This window comes from Miscanthus floridulus, chromosome 17, assembly GCF_019320115.1.
Source record: "Miscanthus floridulus cultivar M001 chromosome 17, ASM1932011v1, whole genome shotgun sequence".
NCBI lineage: Eukaryota > Viridiplantae > Streptophyta > Magnoliopsida > Poales > Poaceae > Miscanthus > Miscanthus floridulus.
Window position 1 is genome coordinate 12,671,524 of NC_089596.1, and position 14,177 is coordinate 12,685,700.

The 14,177-nt window shown below is 51.7% G+C and overlaps 2 protein-coding genes across 2 annotated transcripts; both read right to left on the bottom strand.

Moving 5' to 3' along the window:
- Window positions 1-7,400: 7,400 nt before the first annotated feature.
- On the bottom strand, window positions 7,401-9,613 carry LOC136518434 (UPF0014 membrane protein STAR2-like). Its single transcript, XM_066512092.1, has 3 exons — window positions 8,742-9,613; window positions 8,283-8,528; window positions 7,401-8,010 (listed from the first exon to the last, which is right to left on the bottom strand). Exons 1-3 carry the CDS (start codon window positions 9,033-9,035, stop codon window positions 7,699-7,701), a joined length of 852 nt encoding a protein of 283 aa, XP_066368189.1. The 5' UTR covers window positions 9,036-9,613; the 3' UTR covers window positions 7,401-7,698.
- On the bottom strand, window positions 9,149-13,550 carry LOC136515250 (UPF0014 membrane protein STAR2-like). The gene is made up of 4 exons (XM_066508899.1): window positions 13,180-13,550; window positions 12,717-12,966; window positions 9,305-9,669; window positions 9,149-9,211 (listed from the first exon to the last, which is right to left on the bottom strand). Exons 1-4 carry the CDS (start codon window positions 13,450-13,452, stop codon window positions 9,149-9,151), a joined length of 951 nt encoding a protein of 316 aa, XP_066364996.1. The 5' UTR covers window positions 13,453-13,550.
- Window positions 13,551-14,177: the final 627 nt, after the last annotated feature.

Here is a 14,177-nt window from a genome sequence, read left to right on the forward strand (position 1 = left end):
GTCCCGGCTGGTAATACCAGCCGGGACTAAAGGCCCCTGCCCCGCGGACGACCGTTGGGCAGGGACCTTTAGTCCCGGGGGCAAAAAATGCCGAGGCTAATGCCAAATTGGGACATCGTTCTAAAGTCTGTTCTCTAGTAGTGCACCATCGCCTTCTGCGGTAGGAGAGGAAGAGGATTCAGAGGAGATGGCCGGCGGCGAGGGCGAGAGGTGGGTGGTGGGGATGGCGACGGACTTCTCGGAGGGGAGCCGGGTGGCGCTGCGGTCAACGGCGGCCAACCTGCTGCTGCTGCACGTCCCATGAGGTAGCAGAGATATGCATGCTAGAGTAAGGAGCTGAGGGAGGCCCGGTTGTTGACGCTGTGCTGAGGAGGCGGGCAGAGGGAGCGGGCCGCACCTTGGGCCAAAAGCTGGGGCAGGCCCAAAACAAAGGAGTAAAGGGGGGAGGGCAATGAAAAGCTTTTCTTTTTATTACGCAGGGTTTTAACCACTTTTCCAACTGATATTTGAAAGTATTTTAAAAGTTATTACAAACTCTTAGACTTTGTATAAATAATTTTGAAAATAGAAAATTAAAATAATTTTGAGTGTTTCCTCCTTTTTTCAAACATGTTTTAGAAATTCTCTTTAAACTCTATTTTTAATTGATCATTTAAAAAAAATTTGCAATCAAATTTTGAAATAACAAAAACAAATATTTTTAAAAACCATTTTCAACTGAAATTTTGAACATACTTTTAGCAGAATATATTATAGCTATTTTGAAAATATATATGCTTTTCTAAGCACATTTTATTAAATACTTTTCAAACTCAAACTCAAACTTAAGCTTAATCTTGGAAATGGTTTTCTAAAACACAGTTGTGAATTTTTTTTAAATATAAAATAAAAAAATCGAAACCCCAGAGAATTGTTTGGTAAGACCAAACCCATACCACCAGCCGTAGCCCCAAGGATGTCAGAGGCCCAGGTGGCGCCGGACTTCAACGCGTTGGTGGATGTTAAACTTCCAATTTGGGAACTTTTGATTTGAAAAGGCCCATCGAGTTTAGGAGGTCTCAGACATTCGGACTGATCGGAACTTCCAATGTTTGGATTAGAACTTCCAATTAGCTTTTGTCTGAAACCCCAGACTTGTTGTTTGGAGATTCCGGACATTCTGAATCGGAGCCACCAATAGAAACTGACAGAATTAGCTCTCCGTCATCATCACCTTTAGATCCACAACAATTGACAATGTGGCATTTCCTCTTGATCATGTTGTAATAAGGAAAAGAGGTAATGTGTAGTACTCATCAGAAATAACAGAAGCTAAAATTTCTACAGACAGGGACGCTCGTAATCTCTAAATTGCTAGTATTACAGTTCAGGAATTCACTGTCAACATTGACACTGAAAGATACAGCTCTGTTCCTACCTCACATCACTGCAAATTATTTTAGAAACCCTTTTGAACTGAAATTTGGAACATACATTTAGCCTATTTTCGGAAAATATGATAAGCTATTTTGAAAATATATTCCCTTTTGAAAGCACATTTTATTAAATACTTTTTTGTTAGAATGTAATATGGCAAGTGGGCATGTCCACAATGCCTATATATATATATATATATATATATATATATATATATATATATATATATATATATATATATATATATATATATATATATATATATATATATATATATATATATATATATATATATACGCTGACTATTCATGGTAATGCAATAAGAATTCCTCCAATCACTTCTATCATGGTATCACGAGACGGTAACGATCTCCGTTCCTCTCGCTTCCGCAATTAGTGTCGCGCCGCTGCTCTTCACGAGCGCCGCGCCGCCGCCGCTGCGATCTCGATCGGCGGCCTCACCCCGCGACCGCGCGCGCCCACGGCGCCTGCGCGACGCGTCCCGTCCTCGCGCGCCCTACTCCTTACGGATCATGACTCCGCGACGGACCGGGCTTCCGCGATGGATCGCGACATCGCGCATCCGCGACACCCGTCCGCTACTCCGACGTGCATCGCTACTCCGACGTTCCTGTGATCGTCTGATTGGCCAGGTGCATGCGATCTGCTCCAGGCAACCACATACAGGTGATCAGCCAGGACTACGCTGCTCCTGGCCTTCATCGCGTGATCGGCAGGTGCACGCCATCTGCTCCGGGTGAACGTCTACATCGTCTACGTTGCCCGTCCGGCTGTCGTCTACGTCGCTCGCCCGGCTCCTGATCCGATGGCCGAAACCGACGCCGAGCGCCAGGCCCGCGAGCAGCGCGAACGCGACGCTGAGGAGGCCCGCCGCAAGGCGGCGGCTGATCGCGCCACGGCTCTCGATGCGTACGAGGCCAAGTACGCCGCCGTCCACGCCGCCGCCATCGCTGTCCTCAACATCAAGGTCCTCGTGCCTCTAGTTCTGGATCACGCCACCGACAACTACAACCGGTGGCGGTCCATGTTCCTCGTCGTCCTGGGCAAGTACGCCCTAACGGACCATGTGCTCTCCGACGTCGCCAACGCCGATCGACCGGTGTGGGTGCAGATGAACTGCACTGTGCTCACCTGGATCTACTGCACGATCCACGCCGACCTCCAACAGTCGACGATGCACCGCAAGCCGAACGCACGCGGCGCATGGCTCTACCTTGAGAATGAGTTTCTCGGCCAGCACGAATCACGCGCCCTGCTGCTCTCGGCGGAGTTCCGCACAGCAAAATAGGGGTCGGCCTCCATCACCGACTTCTATCGTCGTCTCGAGACGATGGCGGCAACCCTTAGGGACTACGGCAATCCGATCGGGGATCGGACCCTGGTCCTCACTCTACTCCGCGGGCTCAACGGCAAGTTTCGCTCCATGGTCTCCAACCTCAAGATGCGGCAACCTTTTCCCACCTTCGAGGAGGCTCGCACGCTCCTCCTGCTCGAGGAGATCGACATCGACGACGTCGCTGCAAGCGAAGCTGCCGGGGCATCGGACCCGCCGGCATCCTCCGCGTCGACCGCGCTCATCGCCGCCCAGCGCCCCCCTGCTGTGCGCACCTACGCCAGTCAGGGCCAGGGCAGCCATGCTAGCCACGGTCTGGGCGGCTACGCCGGCCACAACCAGGGCGGCCAAGGTGGGCATGCTGGCTAGGGCGGCTTCCAGCGCAGCGGCCATCGCCGCGGCGGCCGCGGCCGTAATCAGCAGCACCAACAGCAGGCCTCCAATGCTGGAGGCGGTTCTCGTCCCTTGGCACCGTTCTACAACCCGTGGACGGGCACCGTGCAGCTCTGGCCGTGTTCGCCGAGTGCTCTGGGACACCGTTTCGACCTCTGCCGGCCGCCTTCACCATTGTTCCTCAGCAGCAGCTGTTGCAGTACATACAGCAGGCGTACACCCTTGGTCCCCCTCTAGGCTTCGGCTACGGAGGACCATCAGCGCCACAGCAGCAGCAGCAACCCTGGAACCCCATGCAGGGCGTGTCCTGGGACCCGTCCGCTCTCGTCAGCAACTTCAAAACCATGACGCTGACGCCTCCTCCACCAGCTGAATGGTATGCTGACTCCGGTGCGGGTGCTCACATAGTCAACAACGCTGGTATTCTCTCCACCCTTCACCCTCCATCGCCATCTAGTCCTTCATCTATCATTGTTGGTAACGGAGCTTCGCTTCCCGTTACATCTACTGGGTCACACTCTTTTTCCACTATCCGACGCCCACTTGTTCTTTCTAATGTCTTAGTGTCCCCTAACATTATTAAGAATTTGATTTCTATACGTCGTTTCACTACTGATAATAATTGTTCCATTAAGTTTGACCCATTTGGCCTCTCTGTGAAGGACCTTCAGACACGGAGCGTGATCACTAGGTGCAATAGCACGGGTGATCTCTACCCGTTCTTCCCAGCACCTTCCAGCACCACTGCTGCCCTCGCTACCGCCTCATCATCCACCTCCCTCTGGCATCATCGCCTCGGTCATCTTGGACACACGGCTTTATCCCAGCTCATTAGCTCCAATGCAATTTCATGTAATAAGCACAATATAGACCATGTTTGTCATGCCTGTCAGCTAGGTCGCCATGTGCGCCTACCCTTTAGTGTGTCAAACTCGCGTGCCACTCATCCTTTTGATTTAATACATTGTGATATTTGGACGTCTCCAGTTGTCAGTGTGTCAGGCTATAAATATTATTTAGTCATTCTTGATGATTGCACTCACTACACCTGGACGTTTCCATTACGTCTTAAATCTGATACTTTCAGTGTTATCTCTAACTTTTTTTCCTATGTGCGCACGCAGTTCGACTCCTCCATCAAGGCAGTTCAGTGCGACAACGGCCGTGAGTTTGACCACTCCTCGGCTCGCACGTTCTTACTCACTCATGGAGTCGTTCTTCGAATGTCGTGTCCCTACACCTCTCAACAGAACAGATGTGCTGAACGCACTCTTCGCACCGTCAACAACATCGTGCGGTCCCTTCTGTTCCAGGCCAGTCTTCCTCCTGTCTATTGGGCTGACTCCCTTCACACTGCCACCTACCTCCTCAATCGTCACCCAACCAAGACTCTAGACGGCCGCACACCTTTTTTTGCTCTCCACGGCATAGAACCCTCCTACGCTCATCTTCGAGTTTTTGGCTGTGCGTGCTATTCCAACCTCTCGTCCACAGCTCCCCACAAATTATCTCCTTGCTCCACCTTGTGTGTCTTCCTCGGGTACTCCTCCGATCATAAAGGATATCGATGTCTCGACCTCCACTCCAATCGAATCATCGTCTCCCGTCACGTTGTGTTCGACGAGACGTTGTTTTCGTTCTCCGAGATGTCCTCCACTCCCCAGGATCCTGACACACTAGCCTTTTTGGATGATGCTGATGATTCCTCTTTGCCTATTTGGCCAAGAGCTGTGACTACAGGTACTCGTCTTCCCGGGGGCATGGATGCCACCCCAGGGACACTCGGCGCCCCCTCCTCTGGCGCTTCGGCCAAGGCCGGCCACAGCAGCCAGGCAGTTGGCCACGGCCACAGCAGCCTAGGCCAGGGCGTCGTCTTCTCCACCGGTCCGGCTGGTGCTGCTGCCCCTGCGGACATAGTGTCCCAGGTCGTTGCCAGCGGCGCCGGACGGACTACCGCTACAGCTCCAGAGGCGATCGTTCCTGTCACTAATGCACACAGCATGTGCACCCATGGCAAGGATGGTTTTCGGCAACCCGTGGATCGCCTCAACCTCCACACGACGGCCACGACCACCTCTCCGGTGCCGTCGTCCGTCTGCGCTGCCCTCTCGGACCTGGCCTGGCGCCTCGCCATGCAGGCCGAGTTCGACGCTCTGTAGGGCAACGACACCTGGACTCTGGTGCCTCGCCCCCCTAGCGTCAACCTTGTCACCGGCAAGTGGGTTTTTCGTCATAAGTTCAAGTCGGATGGCTCTCTTGACCGCTATAAAGCCCGGTGGGTGCTCCGCGGTTTCACACAGCATCCGGGCATCGACTATGATGAGACTTTCAGTCCAGTTGTCAAGCCAGCCACCATCAGGGTGGTCCTCACTTTGGCACTGTCTCGCTCCTGGCCAATTCACCAGCTTGATGTGAAGAATGCATTTCTCCATGGCACCCTACACGAGACAGTCTACTGTGTGCAGCCTACTGGGTTTGTTGACTCTTCCAAACCCAATCATGTCTGTCGCCTGAACAAGTCACTCTATGGATTGAAGCAAGCTCCTCGCACCTGGCACAGTCGCTTCGCCTCTCACATCACATCCCTTGGGTTTGTTGAGGCCAAGTCTGACACGTCATTGTTCATCTACTGCACAGGTGCTGACATGGCCTTCCTTATACTATATGTTGATGATATTGTTCTCACTGCGTCTTCTCCGAGTTTCCTTCATCGGATTATCGTAGCTCTTCGCCGGGAATTTTCTATGACAGACATGGGGCCTCTTCACCATTTTCTGGGTGTCAGTGTTCAGCGCCAAGGTGACAGCTTATTTCTCTCTCAGCGACAGTACATGCTAGATATTCTAGAGCGAGCTGGTATGAGTAGCTGCAAGCCGAGTAGCACTCTTGTGGACACTCACTCCAAGCTCCCTGCTGATGGTGCCTCTGTTCCAGATCCTAGTTAGTACCGCAGTCTTGCTGGGGCTCTTCAGTATCTCACCTTCACCAGACCAGATATTGCCTATGCAGTTCAGCAGGTTTGCTTGTATATGCATGACCCCCGGGAGCCCCATCTGAGCGCTCTCAAGCGCATTCTCCGGTACCTTCAGGGCACCTTGGACCTCGGATTGCACCTTCACCGGACCTCTCTAGCTGACCTCACTGTTTACACCGATGCAGATTGGGCATGTTGTCCTGATACACGCAAATCCACCTCGGGTTATGCGGTATTTCTCGAGGACAATCTCATCTCTTGGTCGTCCAAGCGTCAGCCTACAGTGTCCCGGTCCAGTGCAGAGGCGGAATATCGAGCTGTCGCGAATGGAGTCGCCGAAGCTTGCTAGTTGCGCCAACTCTTGACAGAGCTTCGCTGCCCTCTCCGTCGTGCTACAGTGGTCTACTGTGATAATGTCAGTGCCGTTTATCTCTCCACCAACCCGGTTCAGCATCAGCGAACCAAGCATATTGAGATCGACTTGCACTTCGTTAGAGAACGAGTCACCTTTGGTGAAGTCCGCGTCCTGCACGTTCCCACTACGTCCCAGTACGCCGACATCTTCACCTAAGGTTTGTCGACGTCCGTATTCACGGAGTTTAGGTCCAGTCTCAATGTTCGCGGTGCTCCCAGTTTAGACTGCGGGAGAGTGTTGGAATGTAATATGGCAAGTGGGCCTGTCCACAATGCCTATATATATGTATGCTGACTATTCATGGTAATGCAATGAGAATTCCTCCAATCACTTCTATCATTTTCAAACTTAAGCTTAATCTTGAAAATAGTTTTCTAAAGCATACTTTTGAAGAAGTTTTATTTCTGAAAATACAAAAATAAAAATATCGAAACCACAGCGAACTGTTTGATCAGACCGAACCCATACACCAGTCCACCACCCGTTGCCCCACCCCCAAGGATGGCAGAGGCCCAAGTCGCCGGACTCCATCGCGGTAAGCCTAGCACGAGCCACCCCCGATGACGCACGGTGGTTTTGGTGGAGGTTAAACTTCCGATTTGCGAACTTGTGATTTGAAAAGGCCCCAATCCTAAGACATTATTGAATTTTGGAGATCTCAGACATTCGGACTGATCGGAACTTCCAGTGTTTGCATTAGAAATTCCAATAAGTTTTTGTCTGAAACCTCAGTGCCGTTCTGGAGATTTCGTACATTCTGAATCCCAGCCTCCAATAGAAATTGACAGAATTAGCTCTCCATCACCAGTTCACCACCTTGAGATCAACAAAAATTGGCAATGTGGCATTTCCTCTTGAGCATGTTGTAAGGAAAAGAGGTCATGTGTAGTACTCATCAGAAATAACAGAAGCTAAAATTTCTACCGACAGGGACGCTCACAATCTCTAAACTGCTAGTATTGCAGTTCAGGAATTCACCATCAACATTGACCCTGAAAGTTACAGCTCTGTTCCTACCTCACATAGTCACATCACTGCAACCTCAGTAATTCACCATCAGCAAAGCCCAAAGTTACAGTTTTCGTTTCCCCTTCTTACACCCAGAATCAGATCAGACTCCCTTCCCTGCAGAACATCCTACCTTACCTAGTCTACAAAGACCTTGTCGTCGAGCTGGAAGGCCTTGGTGAAGAAGGCCGGCCAGCAGAGGTAGGTGGAGAGGATGCTGCTGACGGTGGAGGCGCCCATGAGCATGTACGTGACGACGATCTGCAGCACGATGGCCTCCAGCGGCGACACACCGCCCATGATGAGCCCCGTCATGGTGCCCGGCAGCACGATCAGCCCCACCGTCTTGGCGCTGTTGATGTCCGGCGACAGCGCGATCACCAACGACCGCTTCACCTGCTGCAGCGTCGCCTGCCGCGGCGTCGCGCCCAGAGCCAGCGCCGTGTCCACCTGATTGATCGATGCAGACAACTATGAGCAGCTTCTAACTTTCGTCATTCTGTCTTTGTTGTACCATTCATGGTGGTCTCAGTCAGAACTTTATAAAGAATTCGATAAGCAAGAACTAAAAAATTATGAGCACTACATGTGCTCTGTTTCTGATGTAACAGCTTCTGACTTTCGTGCCATGTCCTTGCAGAACCGAGAAGAACTGGACAAGCAAGGACGAGTATAAACAATTGAGCAGCAATGCAAAAGCGGTGAAAAGGTGACTGACTGACCAGGTTCCTCTGGATCTTGACGTCCTCCCTGAGCTTCTTCATGGTGACGCCGGTGACGGTCATGGCGTTCCCGACCATCATGCCGGCGACGGGGATGATGTAGCGCGGGGTGAAGGGGAAGACGCTGAGCGGGACTGGCAGGAGTACGGTGATGGCGGTGCCGACGAGGATGGAGACGCAGGCGATGTACTTCCCGCGGGGCACCTGCTTGGCGCGCGGGCCCACCGTGTAGCCAGCGACCGTCACCTGCAAGAGAGCGTTGCTGAGCGAAACGATGGTATCCTGAACCGAATTGGGAATCTATAAAAATGGCATCTGTAGCTGCAGCCAGTCTGCCACAGCCATGCCACTCAGAGCACGCACGCGTCCTTGGAAATTGAATTTGGCTCTGATCGATCGGGAAGAGACGAAAGTGGAGGAAACAGGGAGGAGGTGGATCGGAGACGGTGCATACCATACCATGAAGAGGTAGACGAGGAGGCTCCAGTGCGCGTTCTTCGGGCTCGGGGTGAAGATGAACTGGAGGACGAAGCCGATGACGGAGAGCTGAAGGAAGGCGCGCGCGGTGGCGTAGAGCATCTCGCCCTCCAGCCCCAGGCGCTGCCAGAAGCTGAGCGCGACGGCCATGGCCACGGCCGTTGCCGCCACCGGCTTCAGCATGCCGAGCAGGAAGTCGCCCCAGAACCCCGGCGCGCCCGGGTCCATCTGCTTCGCCACCAGTTCCAGCAGCGCCATGCCCGCGTGCCGCTCCATCACCGACCTGGGCGACGTTGCAAAGGTGGTCGAGCTCCCCTCGAGAGCACGTCACTCTTTAAGCGACTTGGCTAGTGCCTCCGCATTCTGGTCAATTGTCGCCCTGGTTGTCTTCAGGTCCTGCTCAGCAACCCAATCTTTCCGCCCAGTTTTGAACGAAGGATGACAAGCTCAGACTAAAGAAAAAAACCAAGACATCAAAAGCAGAACAGATACATACCAAGGCAGGTGTTCTCGAGGATGGAGAGTCTCTCCTCCAACCGATTCACCTGCTCATGCAACCGGGTGTTCAACTCCTCAGACTCAAGCACCCGGCTCCGGAGCGCGAGCACTTCCTGGTCGACCTTCGACTGGGCCATCCGCTCCGACTCCAGGGCCTTCTGCTCTGACTCCAGGGTCTCCAAGGTACTTTGGAGCACCACCTTAGTTTCCGCCAGGGACTTCTGCAGCGTCGCCTCGGTCTTCGTCTGGTGGACCTTCGCCGCCTCAAGACCCCGCTCGACGGCGGTCGCCCGCACCGTCGCCCGTGCCTCAGTCACCTCCGCCCGGGGTCTTGGGCCTTGCGGCGGGCGGACTCCAGCTCGTGCTCGAGCTCGGTGACCCACCGTGAGATCTCGTCCCCCAGGTAAAAGCTCTAGTTTGGTTTTGGTGAATTGATGAAATTCTAAGTGCTAACCTAGTTTATCAAGTGATCATGAGATAGGTAGCACACTTCAAGTAGAGAAGCTAATGAAGATCATAACATGACAATGGTGATGGCATGGCATTGATCAAGGGCTTAAACTTGAAAAGAAGAAAGAGAAAAACAAAAAGTTCAAGACAAAGGTATAATTTGTAGGAGCTATTTTATTTTGGTGATCAAGACACTTACAGAGTGTGATCACATTTAGGTTTGATAGTCATACTATTAAGAGGGGTGAAACTCGTATCGGAATACGGTTATCAAAGTGCCACTAGATGCTCTAACTCATTGCATGTGCATTTAGGATCTAGTGGAATGCTAACACCCTTGAAAATATTTGTGAAAATATGCTAACACATGTGCACAAGGTGATACACTTGGTGGTTGGCACATTGGAGCAATGGTGGAGAAGTTAGAAGTGAAAACAGAGGTGATGCCGGCGTCGGTCAACTGACCGGACGCTGGATCCAAAAGCACCGGACGCTGACTGGCTGCGTCCGGTCGCGTTGACTGGCGGTACAGAGGCTAGGGTTTACCACTGGACGCTGAGCTGTATCCGGTCGAGGTGGACCGGACGCGTCCGGTCGAGGAAAATCAGTTTTCAACCCTTATTGTAATCGACCGGACGCTGAGGCTCCAACGTCCGGTCAGTTTTACCGGAGTGTCCGGTCAACTTAGTAGCTGTTGGAATCTGACGAACAGCGTTTGAAGCTGGTGACACGTGGCATCCATCAGTGGACCGGACGCTAAGTCCAGGGTCCGGTCAGTAGGACCGGAGCGTCCGGTCAGAGCGTAGTGTGCCCAGTGAAGGGGTACAACGGCTCTATTTTGTGGGGGCTAGTATTTAAGCCCCATGACCGGCTGTGGCTCGTATCTTTGGCCATTTTCATTGACATAGCAACCTTATGAGCCTAGCCAAAGTCCTCCCACTCATCTCCATTATTGATTCATCATAGTGAGATTAGGAGTGATCCAAGTGTATTGCTTGAGTGATTGCATCTAGAGGCACTTGGAGTTCGTGTTTTGCTGCAGATTTCACTTGTTACTCTTGGTGGTTGCCGCCACCTAGATGGCTTAGAGCAGCAAGGATCGTTGAGTGGAGGGTGGTGATTGTCTCCGGCTTCGATCGTGGTGATTGTGAGGGGTTCTTGACCTTTCCCCGGCGGAGCGCCAGAAGGTACTCTAGTGGATTGCTCGTGGCTTGTGTGATCCTCATCTTATGTTGGTTGTGCAGCACCCTATTGAGGGTTTGGTGTGTGAAGCCAATTAGCGCGTGAACCTCCAAGTGAGTGAATCACCACAACGAGGACTAGCTTGCCGGCAAGCAAGTGAACCTCGATAAAAATCATTGTGTTCATCCTTTGATTCCGAGGTGATTGGTCGTCATTGTTATTCATCTTTGTGATTGATTGGTTCACTCCTCTACACGGCGATATAACTATCTTGATCACTCTCTTTACATTATCATAAACTAGTTGACAAGCTCTTTAGTGTAACTAGTTGTGAGAGCTTGCTTGCTTGGTTGGTGTGGCTCTTTAGTTAGCCTTTGAGAGCACACTAACATAAGGAATTGTCATACCTCTTGTGTGAATCGACACTATCTAAACTAGAATTGTGGTAGGTGGCTTGCATTTTGAGTAGGCTAGCGCAACACTTGCTTCGCCTCATAATTATCTAACCATTTGATTAAGTGTTGTTGTAGAAATTTTTGTTACGCTATTCACCCCCTCCTCTAGCCATTAGGAACTTTCAAGTAGTATCGGAGCCGAGGTCACCGTTATTTGAGGCTTAACAACCTTCGGTGTTAAAATGGCTCAAATCAACAACACCAAGAAGCCACCCCAATTTGATAGCACAAATTATCCTTATTGGAAGTCAAAGATGACAACACACATCAAGTCAATCAATAGAAAGGTGTGGAAGGTGGTAGAAACCAAAATTGAGATTGGTGATCTGGAGAATCCCACCGCCGCCGAAGAAGTGCTTCTCGAAAACAATGATATTGCTCTAAGTGCCATTCATGATGCAATTGATGAAAGAACATTTGAACAAATCAAGAATATTGAGATGGCACATGAAGCTTGGAAGAAGTTGGAAGAATCATTTGAGGGCACTCAAGGCGTGAAGGGTACAAAGGCATATATCCTCAAAGAAAAGTTTACAAGCTTCAAGATGAAGAAGGATGAGAGTGCGCCGGAGATGTTTCATAAGCTTCAAGTGCTTATCAATGATCTCAAAGCACTTGGAGAAGAAGTGAAGGACAAGAACTTCTCCCACAAGTTCTTAAGATGCTTGCCTTCAAGATTTGGTACATTGGTCACCATTCTAGTGAGAAGCGATTTAGACACCATAACACCAAACCAAGTGTTGGGAGATATAATGACCGATGATATCTATAGAGATGATGATGAGAAGGAAAAAAAGAAGGAGAAGAAAGATAAGAAAAAGAAGAGTGTGGCATTCAAAGCCACATCATCCAAGGGCAAAGTAAAGTAAGAAACATCAAGTGAAGAAAGATAAATCATAGAATGATGACGATGATGAGAAGAAGGTTTTATTTGTCAAGAGATTTGGCAAGTTCATGGTGAAGAAGGGCTACCGTGCTAGAAGAAAGAAGTCTTCACCCAAGAACAAAGAAGAGTCTAGAAAATGCTTTAAATGTGGAAGCAAAGATCATCTTGTTGCTCAATGCCCATACAATAATAAAAATGATGATGACAACAAGAAGAACAAGAAGAAGGATAGGAAGGAAAAGAAAGAGAAGAAGGACAAGATGGCCTTCAAGAAGAAAAAGGGTGGTTCATATGTAGTCACTTGGGATATCCTCAAGTGATGTGATGATGATAGTGATGATCACAAGACTACCAAAAAGAAGGTTCTTGCAAGTATTGCCATCAATGAGAAGCCTTCTCTCTTCAAATCTTCATCATGCTTCATGACTAAGGCCACTAAGGTACAATCTTGAGCAGCAATGCAAAAGCGGTGAAAAGGTGACTGACTGACCAGGTTCCTCTGGATCTTGACGTCCTCCCTGAGCTTCTTCATGGTGACGCCGGTGACGGTCATGGCGTTCCCGACCATCATGCCGGCGACGGGGATGATGTAGCGCGGGGTGAAGGGGAAGACGCTGAGCGGGACTGGCAGGAGTACGGTGATGGCGGTGCCGACGAGGATGGAGACGCAGGCGATGTACTTCCCGCGGGGCACCTGCTTGCCGCGCTGGCCCACCGTGTAGCCAGCGACCGTCACCTGCAAGAGAGCGTTGCTGAGCGAAACGATGGTATCCTGAACCGAATTGGGAATCTATAAAAATGGCATCTGTAGCTGCAGCCAGTCTGCCACAGCCATGCCACTCAGAGCACGCACGCGTCCTTGGAAATTGAATTCGGCTCTGATCGATCGGGAAGAGACGAAAGTGGAGGAAACAGGGAGGAGGTGGATCGGAGACGGTGGATACCATACCATGAAGACGTAGACGAGGAGGCTCCAGAGCGCGTTCTTCTGGGTGAAGATGAACTGGAGGACGAAGCCGATGACGGAGAGCTGGAGGAAGGCGCGCGCGGTGGCGTAGAGCATCTCGCCCTCCAGCCCCAGGCGCTGCCAGAAGCTGAGCGCGACGGCCATGGCCACCACGGCCGTTGCCGCCACCGGCTTCAGCATGCCGAGCAGGAAGTCGCGCCAGAACCCCGTCGCGCCCGGGTCCATCTGCTTCGCCACCAGTTCCAGCAGCGCCATGCCCGCGTGCCGCTCACCGACCGGCCCGCAGAAAGCAGCTGCTCTGTTGAGCAGAGCTTGCTGCCACGAGCCGCCGCCGCAGGAGGAGGAGGAGAACAGTCCTGGGCAAAGTCTACGCAGGGGAGGCTGGGGTGGGGATCCCGAGACATAGGTACGGCGGTGGATGTCCGCGGCGGGCCCACAGGGCGGTGACTTATCGATCGATCAGTAATGTGTGTATCGGTGGACCCAGCGGCTAAATTGAGCCTCCGCAAATCACAGGACGTCGATCAAACGACCATACGTCTTGAAGCTTGCTGCAGAGGGTGTTGCAATGAAAACTCTACAGAATTGCTAGGCATCAACCGGTTGATCTGGAGCCTCTATCAACCGACTGTGCTTGGCTGTCGAATGGGCCCGATGGCTCGGGCGAACGGCACGGCCAGCAGGGGGCGCTGCCGGCGAAGCAGCCGGCGTGGCCGGCCTCGGAGCTCGCTGCTCCCGCTATGGCAGGCGCCGCGCGGGGCTGGCGGCCGGCGACGAGGAGGGTGAGGGCGGCCCCGGCAGGCGTGGCGTGGGGCCGGGGGCCCGCGACGAGGAGGTCGAGCGTGGGGTGTGGCAATGGTTGCGGCTCAAGGAAGGCCGGAAGGGGAGGGATAAGGGTGGGGAGTGTGGATCCCACTGGAATTTGTTTAAAATTTATAATTTGTTCTGAAAAATTTGAACAATTTGTGAATAATTTGATA